Source organism: Penaeus monodon, chromosome 5, assembly GCF_015228065.2.
Source record: "Penaeus monodon isolate SGIC_2016 chromosome 5, NSTDA_Pmon_1, whole genome shotgun sequence".
NCBI lineage: Eukaryota > Metazoa > Arthropoda > Malacostraca > Decapoda > Penaeidae > Penaeus > Penaeus monodon.
Genome location: NC_051390.1, coordinates 29,643,873 through 29,670,329, shown reverse-complemented (window position 1 = coordinate 29,670,329; position 26,457 = coordinate 29,643,873). Strand labels below are relative to the sequence as shown.

Here is a 26,457-nt window from a genome sequence, read left to right as displayed (position 1 = left end):
TGACAGATTTTCTTTAACCACTGGATCTGGATGTTCCCCTGCCATCACATGGTGCAAAATACAAGCATTAGGCTTACTTGAGTGGCCTCTCTGACAGATGTGTGGCTTGTAGGACAGGTGCAAATGAACACTTGTGTGCAATGACAAGACTTCATGCCTCCCATGTGTAGTGTTATTTGGTTTTTGTTTTTGTATTAGAATTTTTAGCATTTTTGGCATTTTCCAATGTCTATATTTGTCATCTGATTTGCTTTATCCAGTTGGTAATAGACTGTTTTCCATGCAAATTGTCCAGCCTTTTGGCCGGAGTTGTGTGTGTATAGTGAAATTTCCTGCCCGGTGGGTATCGCCTATGGCCATACCTGTCATGATTGTTTTTTCATGATGGCTAGAAGTGTGCCCAGCTAAGAGGTTAATTAAATGTTGATACTCACTGTTCTGGCCTAAAGGCATAAAGCATAAATATCAATTTTGTATTAACCCTTTCCCAACGGGCAGTATTCACAGTGGCCCGGGCCTCGCTGCTGGGGGCTTATATCATCACCCTAGCATGCGCAACCACTCCATGCCCAATACCAGCAGCATCCCTTGCCTTTTCTTCGTAATACTAAGAGCCTATGTTGTATTTTCAAAATTATTATTTTCTAAGGTCTCTATTTGCCATATTTCCTGATAAATCAAGACTGTAGGATATTTTTTTTGTTATATAGACACCATAGTTGATCATTATTCACTCTATAGTCTGAATAACATAAGCAGTGTGTGGCATCATGGAGTTGAAACCATAGGTTTTGTTGTATTCTTTTTGCATTTTTTTTTTCCAAGTTATTTTATATGATAACTTGAGTTTCAACAGGTTTATATTCTCACTTCCATATAGATATACTTTTATGTTCAGTGTTTTCATAAACACATGATTTTTTTTTTTTTTTTTTTTTTAAATACATATTGGTATTTTCACATGGTTTTACACCATCACTTCGTGAATATTATATAATATCTCTGGCCAATGTAGTCGATTACCGATGTAATTTTTTTTTTACGTTAACCTCGGAAGCCCGAGAAGCCTTTATGAAATGCATCGTATAGGAAAAATGAGAAAAAGTGTTAAAAACTACTTAATCACATTTTCAGAGGCAAAAAATATTATTTTGCCATAATTGTAACAAAAAACTCATGGCATGGCCATACATACACCAGGGCATGTACGTACATGCCCCCGGCAGATAGTCCTGGCATGCCATGGCATGTACGTATGCCATCCATCAGGAGAGGGTTAATGGCAGGCACTAGAGAGAGAGAGAGAGAGAGAGAGAGAGAGAGAGAGAGAGAGAGAGAATGGGAGAGGGAGGGAGAGAATAGGATAGGGAGGGAAAGAATGAGAGAGGGAGGGAATGGGGGAGGGAAGGAGAGAGGGAGATTGAATGAGAAAGGGGGGAAAGGGAGAGGGAAGGAAGGGGGGAAGGCAGAGAAAGACATAGAGAGAGAGAGAGAGAGAGAGAGAGAGAGAGAGAGAGAGAGAGAGAGAGAGAGAGAGAGAGAGAGAGAGAGAGAGAGAGAGAGAGAGAGAGAGAGAGAGAGAGAGAGAGAGAGAGAGAGAGAGAGAGAGAGAGAGAGAGAGAGAGAGAGAGAGAGAGAGGAAGAGAGAGAGAGAGAAGAGAGAGAGAAGAAAGGGGCGAGAGAGAGAAAGAGAGAAGAGAGAGAGAGAGAGAGAGAAAAGAGAAAGAGAGAGAGAGAATGAATCAGATTTAAATTTTAAAAAAACTTACCTGATTGAGACTATTTCTCAGTGCAGCAATAATGGCTGTGGTATTGTGAGACGCCAATAAGTTTGACTCAGACTCTAGAGCCTGTCGCAACTTTTCTCGTTCTGTCTGGATTCCACGCAGTAATTGCCCCAACTGGCTCACAACTGACGAAAAACATGCACAGGGCCAGTTATCTTAAAAAAGGGTTAAAATCAAAATACACTAAATTCTGTACAAGTGATTACATACAAAATATTAAAAATCATGGGCAAAATGACAGAGAAACAGGGATGGATGGAGGGTGGAAGGGAGAGAGAGAGGAGGGAAGGAGGGAGGAAGTGAGAAGTTGGAGAGAGGGCAAAGGGAGGGGAGAGAAAAGGAGAGAAGAGGAAGGGGCAAGGCCAAGAGGGAGAGAGCAAGGGTAGAGAGGGGGAGCGGAAGGGAGGAGGAGGATGGGGAGGATGAGGAGGAGGATAAGGAGGAGGATGAGGAGGAGGAGGAGGAGGAGGAGAGAGAGGGTGAGAGAGAGAGAGAGAATTAACAAAAGAGAGTTAATTAATAAATTTGTGGAGGTTGTGTAACCATACCCTTTCTCTTAATTTGGCCATTAACCCACCTGTTGCTAGGATAGTAAGAAGACATGCCCTGTCTACTGTCTTTTTATTTATTAATTGTCATTACATAGATGGCTCTACAGGTGCTTAATCACCTAGGAGTAAATTACTAGTCCTACCTATCTTTTCCTTGATATTTGGAAAATTTTAATTATTCTTGCTATTAGTATTATTAATGACATTATTCTAGTGAACCAGGATTTCATTTAATCATTAATTAACTACCTCACTAGTGAATGGCATGGGTCAGATACTCTAAGGTACTTATAATGTTTCTAGAAGGAGGCTATTTTAACATTTCATGGATTAGTTTACCAAGCCTATGTTTGCACAAATCAGCCATGAGCTTCGCACTCGCTGTCACCCAAATACCCTGCACCATCCCTTTCTTCAAACGAGGGCCAAACAGGTGGCCCTGCCTGGAAAAGGGCCAATGAAGATGACCATGCCTACAAGGATAACTTTTGGGCAAATTTCAGAAATGCCCAGGAAATGGGCAGTCAGGATTTGTCATGCATGTCAAATAACACATGAGATTATTACCAATGATTCACAATGTATCTGCACCTACTCTAATCTCTTGTCTTGTGTAAACTGTGAAATAATTGCTTGAGATCAGTTATGTAACATAGATGAAGCCACTTGGTGAACATTGTCTATTTTTTGTTACCACAAAAGAAAACAACCAGTCAGAGGTTCAATTCTACAATTACAATAATCATAATGTCAACAAAAATAATAACATTGATATCAATAGCATATTAAAGAAATATTTTTACTGATAACTCAAGAAAAGGGGAAATCAGCTAAAGATAAGTGGACTTACTATACTAATTAATGAATTAATATGGAGCCACCTATGTGAAAATAAAATTCACTAAAGAAATTGATAGTAGACAGTATGGCACTGATGGGTTAATGTCAGGTGATTGAACCTGTAACACAGTTAATATGAAATGTATATTCAGAGCAATGGAAATTGCTCATTATTACTTTAAAAACTAGCTCACTAACCTTCTTTTGCTAAAATAGTGAAGTCTTCCCTTGTAGAACTCTCCATTGACAGAGTGATTGCTGGGGGATGGGCTGTCTGGTGAGACTGAGATGTAGGTGAAGGTGTATTTGGAAGCTGTACACCTCCAACTATAGCTGATGAAGTATCAGAATAGCTATGAGGTCGGGAAGCAGAGGGATGCCAATGTGCATTGTGGAGTGCTAACGTTGGGTTGCTGCTGCTGAGGGGTCGCAACTCACACAAATTCCCATCCACTTGCTGGAAAAGATACATTTATCTACATCAATCAACCCATATTAACTCATGACACATAATGGGTAATGTCTTATTATATCATGAATCTGTCCCAATTCCCAGGATGAGGTCTTGCACTCACTACCATAATCCTGACAATCAAATCAAGTTTGGATCACTGTGCACTTATGAACACGTACCCTTGCATCACCAGAAATTTATCTCATGAATTCTTGCTTTTTACCACACTTATAATAAAAAACTGCACACACACACACACACTCACACACACACACACACAATGTATATGTATATATATTTACACACACACACACACATATATATATACATATATATATATATATATATATATATATATATATATATATATATATATATATATATACATATATGTTTATGTGACTGGACTCCAACCCTTGTGGTCCCGAGTTCAATTCCCCGCCGCGGCAGTCGTAAAAAATGCCTGCGCTTTGACTGCTGGCTTGAGCCTGAGAAAATGACATATTGCCTTGAGAAGTCAAACGCAGATGTTGTAGGGGAAGTCACCTCCATGGCATAAACCGTGGTTGATTAGGAAGGGCTTCCAATCAGGCAGGGCTGGCACTGCCATATAACCTCTCAGTAGTGAATTGAGAGAGGCCTATGTCCTGCAGTGGAATGAATGGCTGTACATGTATATGTACATATGCACGTTTTCTTTTTTTTAACGGTAGGTTCATGTTTGAGCTGCCGTGGTCACAGCATGATACTGAATTGTAGTTTTCATGTTGTGATGATCTTGGAGTGAGTACGTGGTAGGGTCCCCAGTTCCTTTCCACGAAGAATCATTCTCTCTATTTATATACATATATATACATGCATATGTATATATATGTATATATACATATGCATGTATATATACATATATATGTATACTTGCATACATACATTATATATATATATATATATATATATATATATATATATATATATATATATATATATATATATTATATGTATATATATATAATATGCACACACATATAAGGAGTGAATGACACACACTCATGTTTCAGATTTTGATGAGGATACACCTTATTTAACGCAACAGCAATATATACAAAATCTTGTACCACAAGAGCTACCCTGGAGCCCAGGGCCTCTCAGCTCGTTAGACATTATTGCTTCTGATTTGTAAAGTAATTTGAAATAAAGTAAAACCTGTAATTACAAAATTTTTCGTATTTTATAGTGCTTTGCCAGCACCTTTAGTGCTCTTGTTTTTGCATCACCAGAAATGGAACTGTTGAAATCACGAGGGTACAGTCAGCACCCCACCTCAGACCTGCAGCTCTCTTCTACACTAGGGTAGCCCTGGGTAGGGAGGCCCAGTAGTCTGGGGCGTCCTTTGAGCGCACTTTTTCTTTTTCTAAATTTTTTCCCCCATAATGAGACTTTCCTGAGCTTGCTGGAGTTCCTCGTGAACTCCCGTATTCGCTTGGGGGGTGGGCATTGAATTACTGTCCTTCGCCAATGCAAGTTCGGCGGTAAGGAAGTGTCCCACACATAACTTGATCCCTCTGTGGTACTGGAGAACGCAACCAGGCTTCCACTGGAGGGGTAGAGGATGAAATACTGATTTACTGTCTTAGCTATTGCTGTTAGGTTGATACCAAAAGTTAAAGAGTTTTTGATCCCATCAGGACAACAATTTTGAGACAAGGGGTCGGACCTGGTCCAATACCCAGAATGAATGCTACCCCGGCTACCCCTTCTCCTCCTCAAGGAGGAGGGGCGACTCATGACCACTCTTTGTCAAATTCAACTATGAACAACGGAACCCCCACAAATGACAAAATGAGAAGAAAACTTTTCAAAATCCCAAGTGAGAATGCGAGGTTCACGAATGTAAATTGCGTGAATAAAAATCAATTGCTTTTGAACGTGAACCCCTTTATCATCAAAAAGGTCCTTGATAGTCAAGTGGACGGCGATTTTGATTTTGTCAAAAAATTGCGAGATGGAAGCCTCCTTGTTGAAGTACAATACAACTCCAAGATTAAGGATTTACTTAAGCTGACGCAAATTCATAATCTTCGAGTTAAAGTAACTATCCCTATTGGCCCAAATACCTGTAAGGGAGTAATCTTGCACAGGGATTTGAGGACGATGGAAGAAAGTGAAATTCTCGAGAGCATGGACGTTCATTGTATGACCAAGAAGGATGGGAATGTACGAACGAAAACTGGACTGTGTTTTTTTACTTTTGCTTTAAATAAAATCCCAGAGTATGTCAACGTCGGTTATGAACGTGTTCAAGTAAGACCTTATGTCCAAAAGCCAATGCATTGTAATAGATGCCAAAAATTCGGACACACCTCATTAAGATGTACTGATAAAGACTCAAGTAAATTTGTATGCTGTAAATGTGCTGAAGCCCATGACACCATCACATGTACTAGCCAGATTTCCAAATGTGCTAATTGTGGAGGTCCCCATCAGTCAGGATCTGCTGAGTGCAGCATCCTGAAGAAGGAGACTGAGACATTAGCACATATGAGAAAGCATGAAGTTAGTTATACTGAAGCTAAGAGGAAAGTTGAAAGTTTGACACACAAACCTGATACTTCCTATGCTGCAGCAGTAACTAACATCACCCCTAGTGCAAGTAATGTCAGTCAACAGCTTGCAGCTAAGGATAAAGAAATTGCCAAACTCAAACAAACCATTAAAGAACTAAATATTAAAGTATATCAACTGACTAAATTGGTTGACTGCTTCAACCCAGCATAAACATCCTAAGGAGGCTGATACCGAATCACAGTTGGATCGCACATCCCCGTCCGGGCGACTCCTGTGAGGACTTCGCCTGGCTCGCGATCGGCTTCTTGAGAGAGAAGCAAATCGCAATCTGTCAGTCATCTCCCTCGCCGGGAGGTGCAAGACATGGAGTCTCCAAACCATCCTGAGAGAGGTCCCCGGGAAGTGAGGGAGTGGAGAAAAACAAAACAAAACTGGTGGACAAGGCACTTCCAAACCCCATAAAACGTAATCTTCATGTCGACCATTATACAATGGAACTGTCGAAGTCTTAGATCTAAAGTAAATGACCTTAAATTATTAGCCTCGTCCTATGCTCCCGATATCATATTTTCCAAGAAACGCACTTAACACACCTTGTCTCTGACGAGGTTGTTTCACTGAGGAACTACAATCTATGTTGGAAGGATCATGAGGGTAGGGGTGGAGGTGGAGTCGCCATGTACATCCACCAAAGCCTCCCTTTTACAGAAGTGACTATTGATTCTGCTTTGGAGTTTGTCGCATGCAAAGTAAAAATTAATGGCACATATCTGGCTATATGTTCAGTTTCCTGTCCACCTGATACAGTGATAATCTATGATGAGCTCTTTGCTCTGCAGGAACGTCTGCCACAAAATAAAGTAATTTTAGGTAATTTTAATGCTCATCATACGTTATGGGGTTCCCTGCAGGTGGATGGTAGAGGTGAGCAAGTAGTTAAGTTGATTAACCCATTCGCCCCGTTTGGCATCTATTCTTGCCATGCTCTCAATGGACGCCAACACGTTTGGCATCTAATCTTGCCATGGCTTCTACGAGCCCCGTAACGTTTGGCACGTATTCTTGCCATGATGTCTGACTACAGACTGAATGTTTATTTTTTTTTTTTACCTAATAGATGGCTCTGCTACTAGTTTTACATGATTGGTTGATAATCATGTGACGTATGTAATTTATGACGTATGTAATTTATGATGTAATTATTTATGACGTGTAATTATGTGATTTGTTCACACAAGATTGCGTGATTATGATGTACCTTGACCTGACTGGCTGGAAACTAGTAATTGCTTTGATTGGTTGTTCAGGTCACATGGCGTGATTTCATTGGTTAGCGATGTGAATAAAAGGTCAGTCAAACGCTCATTCCAGCAGAACGATCGCAGCCTTGAAAGGTTTGAGTTCTCGCTCCCTTTCTCGCTCTCGCTCTAGCCCTCTCTCTCGCAGAACGATCGCAGCCATGGAAGGTATGAGCTCTCGCTCCCTTTCTGGCTCTCGCTCTAGCCCTCGCTCCCTTTCTCGCTCTAGCCCTCCCTCTGGTTCTCGCTCTCACTCTCGCTCTCACTCTCGCTCTAGCCCTCACTCTCGCTCTCACTCTCACTCTCGCTCTCGCTCTCGCTCTCGTTCTCGTTCTCGCCACCAGCCGAGGCCGTCCACCTCGACATTTTTGTCAGAGTCGAGTTCCTCGGAGGACGACGACACTGGGGATGAGCTAATCCCCAACGATGACTCAGCCTCGGACATTGATTATGAGGCCCCAAGTGACGATGACTTAGACTTCGTCTCACACTCGTTGGACTCGACATTCGATAGTGATGAGCCTCTGTCCGTCCACGTCAATAAAACATGGAATAGCAACGCTCCAGGGACCCCAGACTTTAGGTGGAGGAGGAGGGAGAATGTACCCAGAAAATACAGTTTTTCTGGTACACCAGGTGTCAAGGTTGACTTGGCCGAAGATTCGAGTCCGCTTGCAGTCTACAGGGAGTTCATCACTGACGAACTTATTGACTTCATAGTGGAAGAGACGAATAGGTATGTAGAGTTGATTCGCATAGCTTTTCTTTTATATACATTACTGCTATTATGCAGATACTCAAAGGTAATAAGTGTACCTACATCTCCTAATGCATTACATTTCCCTACTGACAGATTTGCGGAGGCGAACGAGACCGGACGAAGACGGCGATGGACCCCAATCACGAGTGCCGAGCTCCATGTTTACCTTGGGCTCCGGCTGCTGATGGGGATAAATAAGAAACCTCGGCTGGCCTTTTACTGGTCGAGGAATCCAGGGGTGGCCATGCCAATTTTCCCGTCGACCATGCCTCGCGAGAGGTTTGAGCAGATTTCCCGCAACCTCCATTTTCAGAATAATGAGGGGCAACTTGAAGAGGATGATCGACTGTGGAAGCTGAGGGAAGTCATTACCATTCTTGGCGATCGATTTAGGAAGGTCTTCACCCCGGATAGGCATATATCGATTGACGAGTCATTGTGGAAATTTAGGGGTCGCCTAAGTTTCCGCACTTACAATCCGAGCAAGCGGGCAAGATTTGGCATAAAAGTTTATAAACTTTCAGCCAGCGACGGCCCGTGTGCGGGATACACTGCCGTTTTCAAGATATATACTGGCAAGGAGCAGGGGTCTCTACCGTCCTCCCAGAAAGCGGTAGTAGACCTGATGGAGGAGGGTGACTTCTTCTGGAAAGGGTACACCGTTTTCGTCGATAACTGGTACACCTCTCCAGTATTATTTCATTTTCTACAATCCAGGAAGACTGGTGCAGTGGGGACTGTGCGCCTGAACCGCCGCCACATGACCCGTGATTTGAAGGTGCGGAAGCGGGGGGACGTGGACTCCCGTAGTTCCCCTACCGGCATGTTGGCGTTGTCCTGGATGGATGTAAAGCAGGTAAATATGCTTTCTACGGTCCACACATCACACACGGTGGAGGTTCTGCGCCGTGGAGGTTCGATGGTCTCCAAGCCAGAGTGCGTCGTTGCGTACAACGACGGAATGAAAGGAGTGGACTTGGGCGACCAGCTGGCTCAGTCATACCCTTCAGTGCGCAGGTCACTGAAGTGGTATAAGAAGATTTTTTTTTATATTTATGACTTGGCTACTGTAAACAGCCACTCTGTTTACAAGTATTTGGGAAACAGGTGCGAGCAAATAGATTTTCGCCTCGACCTCGCCATGTCCATTATCAACAGTTTCCTCCCTGACATCGAGCCCTACAGTGCAAGAGGGCGCCCGTCAACGCTGCCTTCTCCTTCCAGGTTTCAGGGCAGGACTGCACATATTGTGAGGGAGACGCCTGGAAGGAAATACAGAAGATGCTTCCTCTGCTACAGGGCCGGAAGGAGGAAGATGACCAGAACTGTGTGTCCGGCATGCGAGGTGTCGCTATGCACCTACGGGTGCTTTGAAAGTACCACTCGCAGAAACATTTGACATAATAAACAATAAAATGGTGATGGGTACAATTCTGTTTCTTGTTCTCCTTTCTGTAATTGAAAGAGGCAGCTAAGTCCACATTCTGACCTCCTATATAACAAAACAGCAACTTTTATAATTCATAAATAAGCTAAATGAACTATATTATCTCTTACAAGTCTCTTACAAGAAAAAAAAACAGTAAACTTACACAGTGTGACCTCACATATCAATACAAAGTTATTTTTGAACATCAAAGTGAAGCTACATTCACTTCTGCTTTTCTTCCGTTTCTGTTGAATGAAAAAAAAAAAAAAAAACATGGTTTGATCTCTCATATGGACAATGCACTACTTCTGAGTATCAAAGTGATATTTGGCTTGCTGCTGTGCTTCATATTTTGCTTCATTTCAATGTTTGAAAAAACAAACAAAAAACGGCTAAGTCCATACTTTTACCTCTCGTTCAAAAACAACACTAACTTTTACCATCAAAGTGTTGATGTCATCTGTAAATATAGACAACTTGGAAGCGATTCAGTATATCTCGTCAATACAAAGGCGAAAAGATGCCTAGAAAACACCATGAGAAAAGTGCATTTTCTACATATTACCCTTTTATAAAAACAAACGTTACTACAAAATCTATGGATAGATTAATGCAAAATTGATATGATGGTCTTTGCGCCGCCGCGCCGCGCCAGAAAAAATCCTGTTGTGAAGGCCCACACGGCTGGCAACTATTCCCGGGAGCGGGGCCCAGCGACGAGCGAAAAATTCCGGGGCGAATGGGTTAATGAGTCTGATTTAATCCTACTGAACGATGGTAGTGCGACGCGGGTGGACAATATCGGTAATTTGAGCTTTATTGACTTATCACTGGTCTCTTCATCAATAGCAGCCAAGTGCCTGTGGCACACCATTGACGACTCGTTGGGAAGCGATCATTTTCCTATTTTGATTAAATATTCATGTGACACAGTGATAATGCCTTCAGCACCTAAATTTAACCTTAAAAGAGCAGACTGGGTCGCCTTCACAAGGAGTGTCAAGCTCAAACTTGTTGGAGAAACCATTGATAATAAAGTAAACAATATTCAGAATTCGATTAAAGAAGCAGCATTGCTATCCATTCCTAAAACTTCGACAGATAGCGTTAAGCATAGAGTTCCATGGTGGACACCAGATTGCAGCAGGGCGCTGTGCCGACACAATAAAGCCTACAGGCTTTTCAAAAATAACATCACTAATGAGAACTTTTGCAATTGCAAACTAGCAAGAGCTAGGGCTCATAGAGTAATAAGACAAGCAAAAAGAGACTCCTGGCGGAGCTTTGTCTCTACAATAAACAGCAATACCAAAATATCAGAGGTTTGGTCTACTATCAATAGAAACAAAAAAGAAAAAAACATCTTTCAAAATCAACATCATTCACGAGGGTAACAATTTCGATTCGCCTAGAGACATTGCTAATGCACTCGCCAGGCAGTTCTCTCATACAAGCAGCGCAGCAAATTACCATCCTGCCTTCCTGAACATCAAGGAAGCGTCTGAGCTGCAACCAATTCACTTTGCCACAGGAGATGACTTTGGTTGCAATAAAGATCTTACAATGGATGAGCTTGTCTGAGCCCTAGAAGCCTGTAGAGGAACATCCCCGGGCCCTGATGAGATTCGTTATGAGATGATAAAGCATCTTAACCCTTTTCCGACAGGTAGTATTCATAGAGGCCGGGGCCTCGCTGCTGGGGGCTTATATCGTCGCGCTAACATGCGCGACCACTCATGCCAAATACCAGCATCCCATGCCGTTTCTTCGTAATACTACAAAGATATGTTGTATTTTCATTTTTCATTATTTTCTTACTTGCCAAACTTCCTGATAAATCGAGACTGAGGGATATTTTTGTTATATAGACTCCATAGTTGATCATTATTCGGTCTATAGTCCGAATAAAATAAACAGTGTGTGGTATCATGGAGTTGAAATCGTCGGTTTGTTGTGTTTTTTTCTTTGTTGTATAGTAAAAATGAGAGTGTTAAAACCGACTTAATCACACTTTCACTGGCAGAAAAATAATATTTTGCTGTGATTGTAACAAAAAAAAAAACTCATGGCATGTCCATACATACGCTATGGCATGGCAGATGGTCCCGCCATGCCATAGCATGTGCATACATGCCACCCGTTGGCAAAGGGTTAATCATGATGACATGATTAAGTTGCTAGAAGTGTACAATGAAATTTGGAAAAGCCACACTTTTCCAAACTCATGGCACTTCGCCCACATCATTCCCATATTGAAAGGAGGGGATAATCCCAGACTTGCCATCTCCTACCGCCCAATTGTGTTGACAAGTTGCTCATGCAAGGTCATGGAACGAATTGTTAACAGTAGGCTATTGCATTTCTTAAATTCCAGTAATTTACTAGTTGACGAGCAGTGCGGCTTCCGCAAGGGATGCCAAACTCTCGGTCAACTAGTAAAGCTGGACAGTCATATTCAAGAGGCAATTGCCAAAAAAAAAATTTTGATTTCAGTATTTTTAGATATAGAAAAAGCCTACGACATGACATGGCGATATGGCCTACTCAGAAAACTTTTGGATTACGTGGAAACTTGCCTTGTTTTGTTCAAAATTTCATTACTGACCAAACTTTCGCTGTCAAATTATTTTCCGAGTCACTTTTTCGGACATTTTTGTCCAGGCAAACGGGGTCCCACAAGGAAGTGTCTTGTCACCAACATTATTTTTATGCATGATTAATGGCATCTTACCAGCTCCTCCTCGGAATCTTAAATACTAACTGTACGCTGATGCTTGTGCATTATGGCACTCCAGCAATAATGCAGAATTCTCAGCAAATCACATCCAATTGGCACTGGATATGATTCATAACTGGGGCCTCCAGTGGGGTTTTAAGTTTTCCATTAGAAAGAGTATTGGGGTAATATTTTCACATAGAAGGAAGCCGAACATCAGGCTAACTCTAGACAACCACCCAATACCAATTCAAAATTCTGCAAAGTTTCTTGGGCTACGTTTGATAGTAGACTCAATTGGAAAGACCACATTGGTCAGTTAAATAAATGTCAAAGAGCACTAAATTTATTAAAGTGCATTGCTGGTAATAAACGGGGAGCTGATGTTAATGATATATAAAGCCCTGATTAAGTCTAAAGTAGATTATGGGTCAATCGTGTATGGCTCAGCATCGAGAACAAGTTTGAAAGGTTTGGATGCTATGCAGAATGCTTGTTTGCGTGTGTGTGTTGGAGCCCTAAAATATACTCGGATTGAGCGTCTTGAGGTGGAGTCAGGAGTACTTCCCCTCTGACTCAGACGCTGCCAATTAGCCCTGAGCTATGCTGCAAAAGTGGCTCTAGACCCGTGCCATCCTAATGGCAATGGAGGCACTAGGCCCTTTGCCACGAGACTCCATGACCTCGTTGAGAAAGTCGGTATAGATCTCTCTACCATACATACCCTGGTTCAGTCAAATATAGCGCCATGGGAAACCCCCAATTTTTCTATCATGGAAGCCTGGCTTCCATCAGCCAAGGCCATGGCACTGGAGGTGGAGGTACACCAGAGGTTCAGAGAGATCCTTGTTAAACATCTCCCTTTTTTTCATATATATACCAACGGCTCCAAGACAGATGAGTGCTGAACTTTTTGCCATTGACAAAGCTATTGATTTTGCACTATCACTGACCCATGATAGAATAGTCATTTTTTCTGATTCATTAAGTTCACTTAAAGCCATTAAATCATTAGAAACCACTAAAAATTAATTACTGGGTAATATTATTCGTAAGTTACATGGTGCCAATAAATCAATCAAGCTAGTATGGGTACCAGGCCACTCTGGAATCCATGGCAATGAACAGGCTGACAAATTAGCCAGGTCAACTGGTGATCTGGACACTACCATAGTTCGTACAGATCTCAGGTGTTTTGTGTCTCTTATAAAAACAAAAATACATCTCCTGTGGCAAATGAGTGGACCTACCTACAAATAAACCACAAAATCAATCCTTCAATAGAGCTGTGGGGGACAGCCCACAGAAAAGAAAGAAGGGAGTAGGTGGTGTTGGCCTGCCTTAGGGTCAAACGCAACAAGAATGACACACTTCACTCCCTATATAGAAAAAAGGTTTCCTCCACAATGCCCCCTTTGTAACACTACCCTCACCATATATTAACAATGTCCCAAATTATAATAGCAAAAGAAAACCACTCCAAAACTTCCTAAGAATGAAAAATATGGATTTTACAACACCCAATCTTTTGTCAAATAATGAAAAAATAATAAGTAAAGTAATCACTTTTCTAAGGGAGACAAAACTTTATGACCTTACATAGATTGATAGAATAAATAGGATCCATTGGCTTAATAACCTTGGCCACATGCCGCTGTCTGATAGCCAAGAAATCCAACAAAAAAAGAAAGTGAAAGTGAGTGTGTGCATATTATATATATATATCATCAATAATGGTATGCTGATGTTTGAGCAGCCGTGGACCTCTCCACCATCCTTCGCCACTCAACTCGATCTTGCGCTTTTCTTTCCACTTGTATCATCGTCAGCCCGTCTTTGATGTTGTCGCTCAGTCTTGTCTACGGTTTGCCTCTTCTTCTGTTTCCTATCACCATCCCTGTCAGTAAGTTTTTCTCAATACTTTCACTTATCACATGACCGATAAACTTTAGTTTCCTTTTGTTCAAGATGTCCAACCGGCTGGTCTTTACAATTCATTTTTCTCAGCACTTCATCATTCATTTTCTTTTCTGTCCAGTTAATACGTAGTACTCGTCTGTAACACCACAGTTCAAAACTATTGACCCTTTTCTTGTCTATCTTCTTCAGCACCCAACACTCAGAACCATATGATGCAATTGGGAAAATGAATGAGTTCAATAACCTCAGCTTTGTCCGTAAGGTAATGCTTCAGTCTTTCGAGATGTTATTGAGAGCAACTGTGGCATTTTTGGCAATGGTAATTCTTTTTATCTCCGGTGAATCATCATATGTATTAGTTAAAACAGCTCCAAGATAAGTGAACTCTTTCACATTTTCCACAACCACTCCATTTATTGTAACATGTTCATCATCGCTCACTGCCGGTTATCTTCGTGGACCTCTCCACCATCCTTCACCACTCAACTCGATCTTGCGCTTTTCTTTCTACTTGTACCATCGACAGCCCGCAAACATCTTTGATGTTGTCGCTCAGTCTTGTCTTCGGTTTGCCTCTTCCTCTGTTTCCTATCATATGCATAAATATATATACACATACATATATATATATATGTGTATATTTTTTTAATGTATGAGCCGCCGTGGTCACAGCATGATACTTAATTGTAGTTTTCATGTTGCGATGCTCTTGGAGTGAGTACATGGTAGGGTCCCCAGTTCCTTTCCACAGAGAATGCCGGTGTTACCTTTTAGGTAATCATTCTCTCTATCTTATCCGGGCTTGGGACCAGCACTGACTTGGGCTGGCTTGGCCACCCAGTGGCTAGGTAAGCAATCGAGGTGAAGTTCATTGCCCAAGGGAACAACATGCCGGCCGGTAACTCGAACCCTCGAACTCAGATTGTTGTTGTGCCAGTCTTAAGTCCGATGCTCTAACCACTCGGCCATTGCGGCCTTAATGGTCACAGCATGATACTCTTGGAGTGAGTATGTGGCAGGGTCCCCAGTTCCTTTCCACGGAGAGTGCCGGTGTTTACCTTTTAGGTAATCATTCTCTCTATTTTATCCGGGCTTGGGACCAGCACTGACTTGGGCTGGCTTGCCCACCCAGTGGCTATGGTAGGCAATCGAGGTGAAGTTCCTTGCCCAAGGGAACAACACGCCGGCTGGTGAACGAACCCTTGAACTCAGATTGCCGTCGTGATAGTCTTGAGTCCGATGCTCTAACCACTCAGCCACCGCGGCCTATATATATATATATATATATATATATATATATATATATATATATATATATATATATTATATATATATATATATATATATATATATATATATATATATATATATATATATATATATAGTATATATATATATATATATAGTAATATATATATATATAATATATATATATATATATATATATATATATATTATATATATATATATATATATATATATGTATGTATGTATAAATATGTGAACTCCTTCACATTTTCCACAACCACTCTGATTGTTCATTATCGCTCATTGCCTGTTATCTTCAAATCTTCATGTGCATATATATTTATGTATATATATGTATATGCATAAATGTCTATATATTTACATATACACATAAATATATATACATACATATATATATATATATATATATATATATATATATATATATATATATATATATATATATATATATATATGCCGCAATCCCTCTGCCTTTAATATTTTTTTCAAATTATACAAATTACTGGAAGGAAAATATCTTCTCTGCTACTTGTGCTCTTGATGACAGTGTGCAGTAATAGTACATTGGCTGCTCCTTTGTATTTAGTAACATCTTACACTTTCTTCATTCTGACTAAAATTCCTTCTTATCATCCAGACAAAATATGAACTAGTCCATTGTTCATTTTTCTTCGTGAGAACTATGCATTTCCCCTCCATTGCCACAATAAGCAAAGGGTTTGTTGCTGTTATCTGATCAAGTTCATTCAACTCTTACAGCAACCAAACTTTTATGGTATGGTGCAAGTTGTTTTTAAGGGAGAATAAATTTTTCACTTTGTAGTGGATTCTTGTCCAGCTTGTATTTGAGAATGTTTTCTGTTTCTCCAGTAGGCTTGTGTGGATGGTCAGAGATTGTTTCCTGGGTAGAATAAAATTTGTTGAAAGACATGCAATTGATAAGACTGACACATGCATTTCTTAACAAGTGACATGTCTCACTTAGAGAAAATTGTCTTGAAATTCCAACTTGGAATAAGTTGCCAAGGTAAGATGCTTCAACTTCCACAATTTTAATATCTGGAAATGCAGATATTAGTAGCTCATGTATTATGGAACATGTGTACATGTGCCCCCCACCAGCTCTCATATGTACAAAGAAAAAATTATCTACTATTACATTCATCAAATCATAATGGACATGTCAAATCACATGTACATACCATTTCACTCCAAAACCAATAAGGGTGCTAGGAAGAAATAAAATATGATAAAGAAATAAAATTCCATTATACTATAAATCTGCTTCTTATTAGTTAAAAAAAGAGAGAGAGAGAGAGAGAGAGAGAGAGAGAGAGAGAGAGAGGGAAGATCATCTGATAAAATCATAAGCCCCGTTTCAGAAGCACTGATTTTCAATATCATTTACAAATGTCATTCATCAAATAAAGGTTCTTCAGATGCATAAATTTATGTCATTCATGTATGAGAAAATGCATTGAAAAGGGCACTGTAGGCTTCCTAACAGTATTACTTGAAAGCATAGCATCAGGGAAAAAAAAATGATACATCGGATATGGGCCTTAATATCCTATGCATTTTTCATACCATGTATGGGAATCAACCAATACGAGTTCAAATGGGTAATGTAGCGACCAAGGCAGCTATGGACATATTTTCAGTGCTCAACACATGTAAAAGATGTTATTGATGCCACTGGCTACTTGAAAGTACTGCATTGTACTGTATAACAGAAAGTAAAAAACTGATGAATCCGAATTGGGCCTAAGATAGGGGTCACATAATATGGGTTTCCTTGGGCAATGGCACAAAAGGAGGGTCATTCTGTACATAGAATTCATTATATCTCAATTTCTTACTAAAAAGTAACTATTTAATTACTATTACCATTTTTTTTTTATTTTATGAAAATGTGAATTTATGAATAAAATTAACAAAAGCTAAAAATAACATTAAAACTAAAGATGCATACCCCCTTTCCATTCCCTCTTTATTGGTGCTGCACATAAAGCATACATCAAAGGTAAGAGTTCAATCAATCAGTGCAGGTATGAAAACTTCCCTGGTGTAGCATAATAACTATTCTTTACAGAGCTTAGCCAAATTATACTAATCTGTATATCATTATCAAGATGTCTATGTAAATTACTATCCTTCTGCAACAGTAAAGTGCTTAAATTATTTTATTATTATATTATTTTGGATGAGGAGCAGCAGCTTGTTGAGTGAAGGCACATAAAGAGTATGCTCTTTCCTGAATCAAGAAACTTGGGGAATTGGCAGTGGTTTTGGAAAATGCTCTCCATAACTCCTAAACCCCTGATTTTTCATCTTATAAACAAAGTACCAAGAAAAAATGCTATCCAACTTAAAGAATGTGGTATAGAAATAGTTTTGTAATATACAATCATATAAAATTAAACATTCACTGAGAAATTGTCCAGTAGGCTAATGTTACTACTGGCCTGTACTTTAGCTACTATCTATATATATCCTTCTGTGCTTTTCAACTGTCCTTTATCTAGCAAGAAACTATTCATCTCCTACTGTTGTTTCTTCTATGAGTCATTATCTATTCAAAACAGAGCAACAAGTTTATTAACACCTACTAATGAGGGCATAACAGCATCAACCTGGTCTGGAGTGCCCTTCCCTGGGCTTGTGTTGATGGCTATCTCTCCACCAGTGGACTTGCTTGACTTGTGTTTACGCAAACGGAACTTTCTTCTGGACTTGGTTGATGGAGTTGCAGGCTCACCATGCTGATGATAAAAATAACCAAGGCCAATATTATTATACACTTACACATATTTTTAAGAATATAAAATATTATACTTTATCATGACTTCTTTGTATTCAAAATCTAGTTTTTCCAGTGCTTTAATAGAGCATTATCCTTTTTGTTTTCAAATAGCATTCTTAATTGAACATTAATATTACATGATTGTTTATATACCTTTTAGCAGTATTTTATGGTATGGTATTGCAAGACTGACATTATCTATTTCAAAACACTTGCACGTGAGGAAGCATATTATCAAAAACAATGAAAAGAAACAAAATAAAGATAGGAGTCCTTTAGCTTCAGATAATTAAATTTTTTAATGAGAAAAACTTCCATTATTTGAATCTTGTATTTAGAGTTTTCATGCAGTAACAATTGATAATATTGTCTGGAGTAAAATGCAGGGTTAGAAAGCACACAACCTGCCAGACAAATCAAAAGTTGCTGGATTATTGATGAGAATATTATTTCAACTAATTCTTTATCTGAAAGTGAGTGAAAAATATATTAAAAACAATAAATTTCAATAAACAAATACATAAATATAGTAAAACATATTAGATATATCCTAGTAAAAAATATGGAGTGAATAGCTTGTTCATTTTGATCTGTGGACTTTCTTTTACTCCTGTGGGAATGCAACTCAGAACAATTGCAAACTTTGGGGGTCATAAAGGTAATTTATTTCTTTTATTGTTATTTTTAAATAAATCAAAGAATTTCTGGGGTGAAATCATATTTTTCTCAGTAAATAATCAAATCCATGTAAAAAAGAGGAAGCCAATTTCTAAATTGGTCATAAATAACAAAGATGAACTTCAAAAATATTAGTGCTAAATGAGCATTCCATTTATATGCAAATACTGCATTACATTTAAGAAAATCCTAGCATCTAAGTTGCATACAAGTTTAAATCTTTGCCCTGCGGTCTTTTATATCTAGAGTACTTGTCAAGACATCTTCTCACTGTAAGTAGGCTATTCATAGTATCAGTCACTCAAAGGCAAGGGAATCAGGAGCTATTATCTTCACACCTTGTGTGTGTGTGTGTGTGTGTGTGTGTGTGTGTGTGTGTGTGTGTGTGTGTGTGTGTGTGTGTGTGTGTGTGTGTGTGTGTGTGTGTTAGTATGTGTGGCTGTGTGTGTGCATGCTTGTGTATTTGTGCGTGTGCATGTGAGTGCATGCGTGTGTGTGCATGCATGTCCCTGTGTGTGTGCGTGCATGTCCCTGTGTGTGTGCGTGTATGTCCCTGTGTATGTGTGTCAGGGTTCGACTTGTAGAAAAGACGAAGGAATCAGAGCGGTTAAAGTCAACGGAAAAACACCAGAGAAACATAAGGAAAGGTTTACTAATAAAGGCACTAATTACACTACACGACATTACACATAACCAGATATGTACAATCAGGAGCGTGGGGGAGAGAGAGGATCCAGCGGAGCAGGCGAGGTCACATGGCGGAAGGGAGCACACAAGTCAAATGTCACAGGACAACTGCTGAATTTTTGATGTGTAGGCCCGATACCCTCGTTCCCCATGAGGCGTACGAGCCAATCGGGAAGGACCTAATCCCGCATCACAGAGTGAGGTAAACATTGGCGAAGGTCCAGAGTAATCGCAAGACAGGCGGCCTGATCCAGGCCCGGTCAGGTCAATCGGCTGGTCTCCCTCAGGAGGCTAGGGTCAAGCAGTTATGCTGCCGTTGGTACTCACACTGGTCCGTGAGCACCGCTGCAACGGCTAATTGGCAGCGTATATCCACTCATTACCCCTGTTGCTGTTAGACACTGGCTCTAACACTCAGCTTCCCCCTGTTGGACTCCTTGGTGGGTGGGGGCGTGAGTGGATGAAGCACTGTCCAATTACATGGAAAATCAAACAAAAAACACCCCACAGACAGATCCTAATGTTCACAACCCGTGCAAGGCCCAGACCACAGCAGCCACCATGAAGCCATAAAAGTGCCTCCGGGTGGCAAAAGAAAACCCCGAGCACAGGATGACACTGTCATGCCTGCTGCCAAGATGGTGGACAAGACAGAAAAACCATGTCAGAATATGTCTGTCCACCAGATTGTCCAACAGATGGACTCTTGTGCTGGCCCCTCCAGGCCAGCACCCCGGCCAGGAAGGTCTCTGAGCACCCCTCAGACGACCCCACTGACTGAATTGGGAGCACCAGCTGAACCAGCCGAAACAGCTGGTGCCCCCACGAGCAAGCCCCAAAGCCGAAAGGGCGGACCGAAACGGCCGAGGCCGGAGACCGACTCTGAGGGAGAGTCTGGACCCCCAAGGCGTTTCCCGCAGTTCAAGGTACCTGTTAAACCCGAAGGCTTCGACAATGCCTACCAAATGGTAAGGGCATTGGAGAGCCAACGCAAAATCCCGTTGTCAATATGGGTTGCGTGAGATCAGGGCATGATAATCATGCCCAAAGATCAAGCTACCCTTTGTTTCCTGCAGGAAACAAAGGAGCTAAAAGATGGGAGGAAAGTGAGCCTCTCGCCACTGAATCCCGAGGAAAAGAGGGTCAAGATGGTGCTACTTGGCTTCTCAGTCTCGTATGATGTGGAGGTGATCGCATCACACCCACAGGTCGTGGAGGCTTCCCGATTGTCGAAGGGGAAGACTCCAACCAGGCAAGTCCTGGTGACCATGAAAGGTACCCCAACCTCTACTCTTGATCTGGGTAACTGGGGTACCTACAACCTATGTACATATGTGCCTGATCCACTGCGGTGTTTCAAGTGCCAGAAGTATGGACACACCCAGGCTAACTGCACAGCCAAGCCAAAATGTGGTGTCTGTAGCAAGGCACACAACACCGAGGTGTGCATTAAGGCATACAAAGAGGAAAAGGACACAACAGCCAAATGTCCTAACTGTGCCGAGAGGCATCACGCCTGGAGCCTGGCTTGCTCTGTCAGGAAAGAGGCGGCCCTCAAGCGGCAAGAGGTTGCTAAGACTTTGTTCCTGCCCCCCCAGGCACCTATGTCTGGGGGAAGAACAAAAGCGAAAAGGCCTGCCGACCTCCTAAGAGGAAGGAAGCTGCCCCCCAGCCGAAACCGGAGATCTCCGACAAACAGGAGTTCCCCAAAATAAAACAAGTGCAGAAGAACCACAGGAAGAAAGGTTCCTCCCCAGAAGCAGAAGACATGCTCTTCGATGAGGGGGACATGTCGATCCTGCTGACTGCTGTAGTCACAGCAGTGGCAACATCCTTGGCAAAGACGAAGGAAGAGGCGGATAAGGCAGTCGAGGTCGCCATGACGGCATTGACCAAGACTGTCACAACCATAAAGGGAAGGAAGATGGAAAGGGCCAAAACAGCCCCATCCTCTCCCTCACCCCAGGTAGAGACTCCCCTCCCCACTCCAACACAGACCATGCCCGCACAGGCAGAGCCTAGCCAGGCTGATTCAGTGCCAGAAACTGAATCAGAACAAGCTGACCCTGCCCAGGCAAGGCCAGTGAACAACAATGCACAAAAACAGCCTGGCTAGAGAAAAGCCCAAACACTTAAAGTCAGAGCTACCAAAGGCTCTCCACCCCCCAGTGGACCCAGGGATAGCCTGACAGCCGAAGGAGACCCCTCAAACAACCTCACAATGGAGTTGTCAGACTCCGAAGACTGTCAATCCGAATACGACGATGTCTCTGATGTAACTATCAACTAGTAACATCATGGCACACAATCTAAGTATTCTGCAGTGGCACATCTATGGCTTCTGCACAAGGAGTGCCATCCTCCACGCAATAGTGCGATCAAGGAGCATTGACATTGTCAAGCTCCAGGAGACATTAACAGTGGAACCTTTTCGCTTCTCCGGGTAACATGTCTTTATGCTGCCACGTGCTGATGGCAAAAGTGGCCTGATCACCCTTGTCAAAGCAACAATTCCCTGCTCCGCAATAGCCGATGCACCGATAACTCAGACGTTATCTTTTCTCTGAGGGAACTAAGAAATGCATATAAAGCCAGTTGTAACACAGCCCCGGGCTCTGACAGGATCTCGTACCCCATCATTTCCCACCTGGGACTAGTAAGTGAGCTGCAAGCAACTCATCAACAAGTCCTGGGAAACTTCCACTCTACCCCAGAGTTGGAAGAGGGCTACCATAGTTCCCATCCTTAAACCAAAGGAACCGGGGAAGTACCGCCCCATCTCTCTCCTCAGCTGTCTGGCCAAGACTGCCGCGAGGATGGTACTGAACTGGCTCCGATGGAAAATGGGACCCCCACATGAACATCTCCACGGGTTTCGCCAGGGGCATGAGCACAGCACACAGCATAGCCACGCTCTTGAGCACAATAAGCACGGCCACATCTGTGGCAGTATTCCTTGACCTGGAGAAGGCTTTTGAATTGGCAAGTCCTCTTGCCATTCAGGAAAGCCTGATCCAAAAAGGAATCAGAGGTAAGCTCTTGGCTTGGATAGGTGACTACTTTACGAATAGAACAGCCAGTCAAATTCCAAGGTCACCTATCACAGCACATGCCACTAGAGAATGGAACGCCACAGGGTGGGGGTTTCAGTCCAGCCCTCTTTAACACATTAATGTCCTGTATCCTCAACATAAACCTCCCCGTGGGGTGCAAGACTGGGTGGCCAAGCCAGCCCAAGTCAGTGCTGGTCCCAAGCCCGGGTAAATAGAGAAAATGATTACCTAAAAGGTAACACGGGTACTCTCCGTGGAAAAGAACTGGGGACCCTACCACGTACTCACTCCAAGAGCATCACAACAGGAAAACTACAATTAAGTATCATGCTGTGACCACGGCCGCTCAAACATGAGGCATGGTGGAGGATGGTGGAGAGGTCCACGCTGCTCAAACATAAAGCATCCCGGGTTATTGTTTATGATGGGGTGCAAGATCATCTATGCATACGATCTTGCTATCTCTCCACGGGACCGTACTGCCTAAACAAAGCCCAGCGTTGACTGGACCTCGTACCCGAGGAGTGTTGCAGGACAGACAAAGATCTCTGCCAGCCAAATCCAAAGCCATGGTTTCTGAGACAGGAGTTCAATATGAAATCCAGGGAATGGCCCTTGGAGTTGGTTTTAGGACTACCTCTACCTCTCCAGAAGGAGGTCCAGTACCTGGGTGACCGAACAAAATCAAGACTGTCTGTCATGAGAGCAATGAGTGGGAAGACCATAGGGGCCAGACACAGAGTACTTGGGTGCCCCAAGGTGGGCAAGGGTCCTAAACCCTCCTAGTGGAGGCAAACCTTCTCCCCTTGGCCTCACGAATTGATCTAAGGGGCGCAAAATTCTTATCAAAGGTCATCCAGGCTCCCAGGAACCAAGCCTAAGACTAAAATAGTCAGACGCCTAAACAAGATAACGAGCTGTTTGCAACAACTGGCTGTCTCACCAGCCAGGGTGCTAATACGCCATCAGCTCAAGAACCGCTACTGGCCAAGGCATGGACTCTCCCCACCCTGACTTTGTCGAAGCTCCGCCGTAGGCACAACCTCGATAGAGTTCTCGGCCCATGAGACTGGCAAGCAAAAAGAATAAATATTAAAAACGCCTAGCCTAAAGGCGGAACCCAAAAGGTCATTGCAACCATCACCCCTCCTGGCAGCAAACATATTACCGGATGGATCTTCGATCCCTTGACCCCCCTGCAGGCGCCGACTTCGCAGCAAGGGATGCCACAAAAAACCCTAGGGTAACAGACAACGCCTCCTCACAACAGCAGAGGCAGTTGCTATCATGGGAACACTGTGTGTGCTGCGTATGCCTGTGTGTATGTGCATGTGTAATATGTGTGTTGCATGTGTATATGTGTGTGCATGTGTGTATGTGTGTGCAAGTATGTATGTGTGTGTGCAAAGTGTGTGTGTATGTGTTTTGTACTGTGTGTGTAGTGTATGTGTGTATGTGCATGTGTCTGTGAGTGCATGTGTGTATGTGCATGTGTATGTTTCATGCATGTTTGTAAGTGCATGCATGTGTGTGTTGATACCTCTGTGTGTGTATGCCTGTGTATTTGTGTGTGTGCATGTGATGCATGCATGTGTGTGTGCATACTGTCCCTGTGTATGTAAAATGCCTGTGTATTTGTGTAGGTGTGTACGTGTATGGGTGTGTATGCCTGTGTGTGTGTGCATGTGTTGGTGTGTGTGCGTGTGTGTGTGCATTGTGATGGTGTGTGTGCGTGTGTGTGTGCATGTGTGTATGCCTCTATGTGTGTATGCCTGTGTATTTGTGACTGGTGTGAGTGCATGCATGTGTGTACATATGTGCCTATGGGGTGTGTTGTGTGTGTGTGTGTGGGGTGTGTGTGGTGTGTGCATGTGTCCCTGTGTGACTGTGTGTGCATGCATGTCCTGTGTGAGCATGTGTGCATGCCTGTGTGTGTGTGTGTGCCTGAGTGTGTCTGAATGTGTATGTACCTATGTGTGTGTGCCTGTATGTGTGTGTTCCTTGTGTGTGTGTGCCTGAGTTGTATGTGTGTTCCTTGTGTGTATGTGCCTGAGTGTGTCCCTGTGGACGTGTGCATGACTCTATGTGTGCATGCATGTCCCTCTGTGCATGTGTGTATGCATGTCCCTGTGAACGTGTGTGTGACCCTGTGTGTGCATGCATGTCAATGTGTGCATGCCTGTGTGTGTATACACCTGTGTATGCACACATGAATATGCCTTCGGCATATTCATGTTTTTCTTGTACTCCCTTCGTTCTACTTGCAATGTCCCTGTGTGCATGTGTGTGTGCCTTTTGTGTGTGTGCATGTCCCTGTGTGTGTGTGTGCCTGAGTGTGTGCATGTGTGGCTGAGTGTGTGTATGTGTGCCTGAGTGTGTGCATGTGTGGCTGAGTGTGTGTATGTGTTCCTGAGTGTGAGTGTATGCCTGAGTGTTTTCCTGATTGTGTGTGTGCGCCTGTGTGTGTGCCTGTGCGTGTGTGTTTGTGCCTGTGCGTACGTGTGTGTATGCATGTCCCTGTGCACGTGTGTAACCCTGTGTGCATGCATGTCCCTATGTGTACACCTGTCTATGCATGTGTACATTCCTGTGTGTTCCTGAGTGTATGTGTGTGCATGCGTGTATGCTTGTGCATGTGTACAACCGGTGTATGCATGTCCTGTGTGTGTGTGTGACCCTGTGTGTGCATGCATGACCCTGTTTTGTGTACACCTACCTGTGTATGCATGTGTACATGCATGTGTACATGGCTGTGTGTACACCTGTGTATGCATATATACACACCTGTGTGTGTGTGCCCGAGTGTGTGTGCATGTGTGCCTGAGTGTGTGTGTATGCGTGTGTGTGTGCCTGTGTGTGTGTATGCCTGTATTTGTGTGCTGAGTGTATGTATGCCTGAGTGTGTTGCGTGTGTGTATGCATGTCCTGTATGTGTGCATGTGTGTAAACCTGTGTATGCATGTGTACATGCCTGTGTGTGTGTGTATGCCTGAGTCTGTGTATGTGCCTGTGTTTGTGTGTTGTGTGTGTGTGTACATGTGTATGCATATCCCTGTGCACATGTGTGACCTTGTGTGTGTGTGCATGTGTGTATGCCTGTGTGTGTACACCTATACATGCATGTCCCTGTGCGCGTGTGTGACCCTGTGTGTGTGCGTGTCCCTGTGTGTGTGTACACCTGTGTATGCATGTGTACATGCCTGTGTGTGTGTGTGCATGTGTGCCTGCGTGTGTGTGTCACTGAGTGTGTATGTATGCATGTGTGTGCCCTTGTGTGTGAGTACCTGTGTGTGTGTGCCTGAGTGTGTGTGTATACCTGAGTGTGTATTTCTGAGTGTATGTCCCTGTGTGTTCTTGAGTGTGTGCCTGTGCGCATGTGTGTCTGTGACCGTGCGTGTGTGCCTGAGTGTGTGTATAACTGAGTGTGTGTGTGTGCCTGTGCATGTATGTGCCCATGCATGTGTGTTCCTGTGCATGTATGTGTGTGTGCCTGTGTGTGTGTGTGTGTGTATGCATGTCCCTGTGCGCGTGTGTGTGACCTTGTGTGCGTGCATGTCCCTGTGTGTGTGTGCATGTGTACATGCCTGTGTGTGTGTATGTGTGTGTGCCTGAGTGTGTGTACGGGGTGTGTGCCTGAGTGTGTGTACGTG

At 42.7% G+C, this 26,457-nt stretch overlaps 1 protein-coding gene across 1 annotated transcript in view; it reads right to left on the bottom strand.

The window, feature by feature from the left end:
* LOC119573513 (oxysterol-binding protein-related protein 6-like) overlaps window positions 1–26,457 on the bottom strand; it is a gene marked incomplete in the record, with an annotated part of 110,822 nt that overhangs the window by 65,289 nt on the left and 19,076 nt on the right. Inside the window, 3 exon segments of the mRNA XM_037920728.1 lie at window positions 1,770–1,912; window positions 3,377–3,635; window positions 18,196–18,348. Of these exon segments, the coding sequence (XP_037776656.1) occupies window positions 1,770–1,912; window positions 3,377–3,635; window positions 18,196–18,348 (555 nt within the window).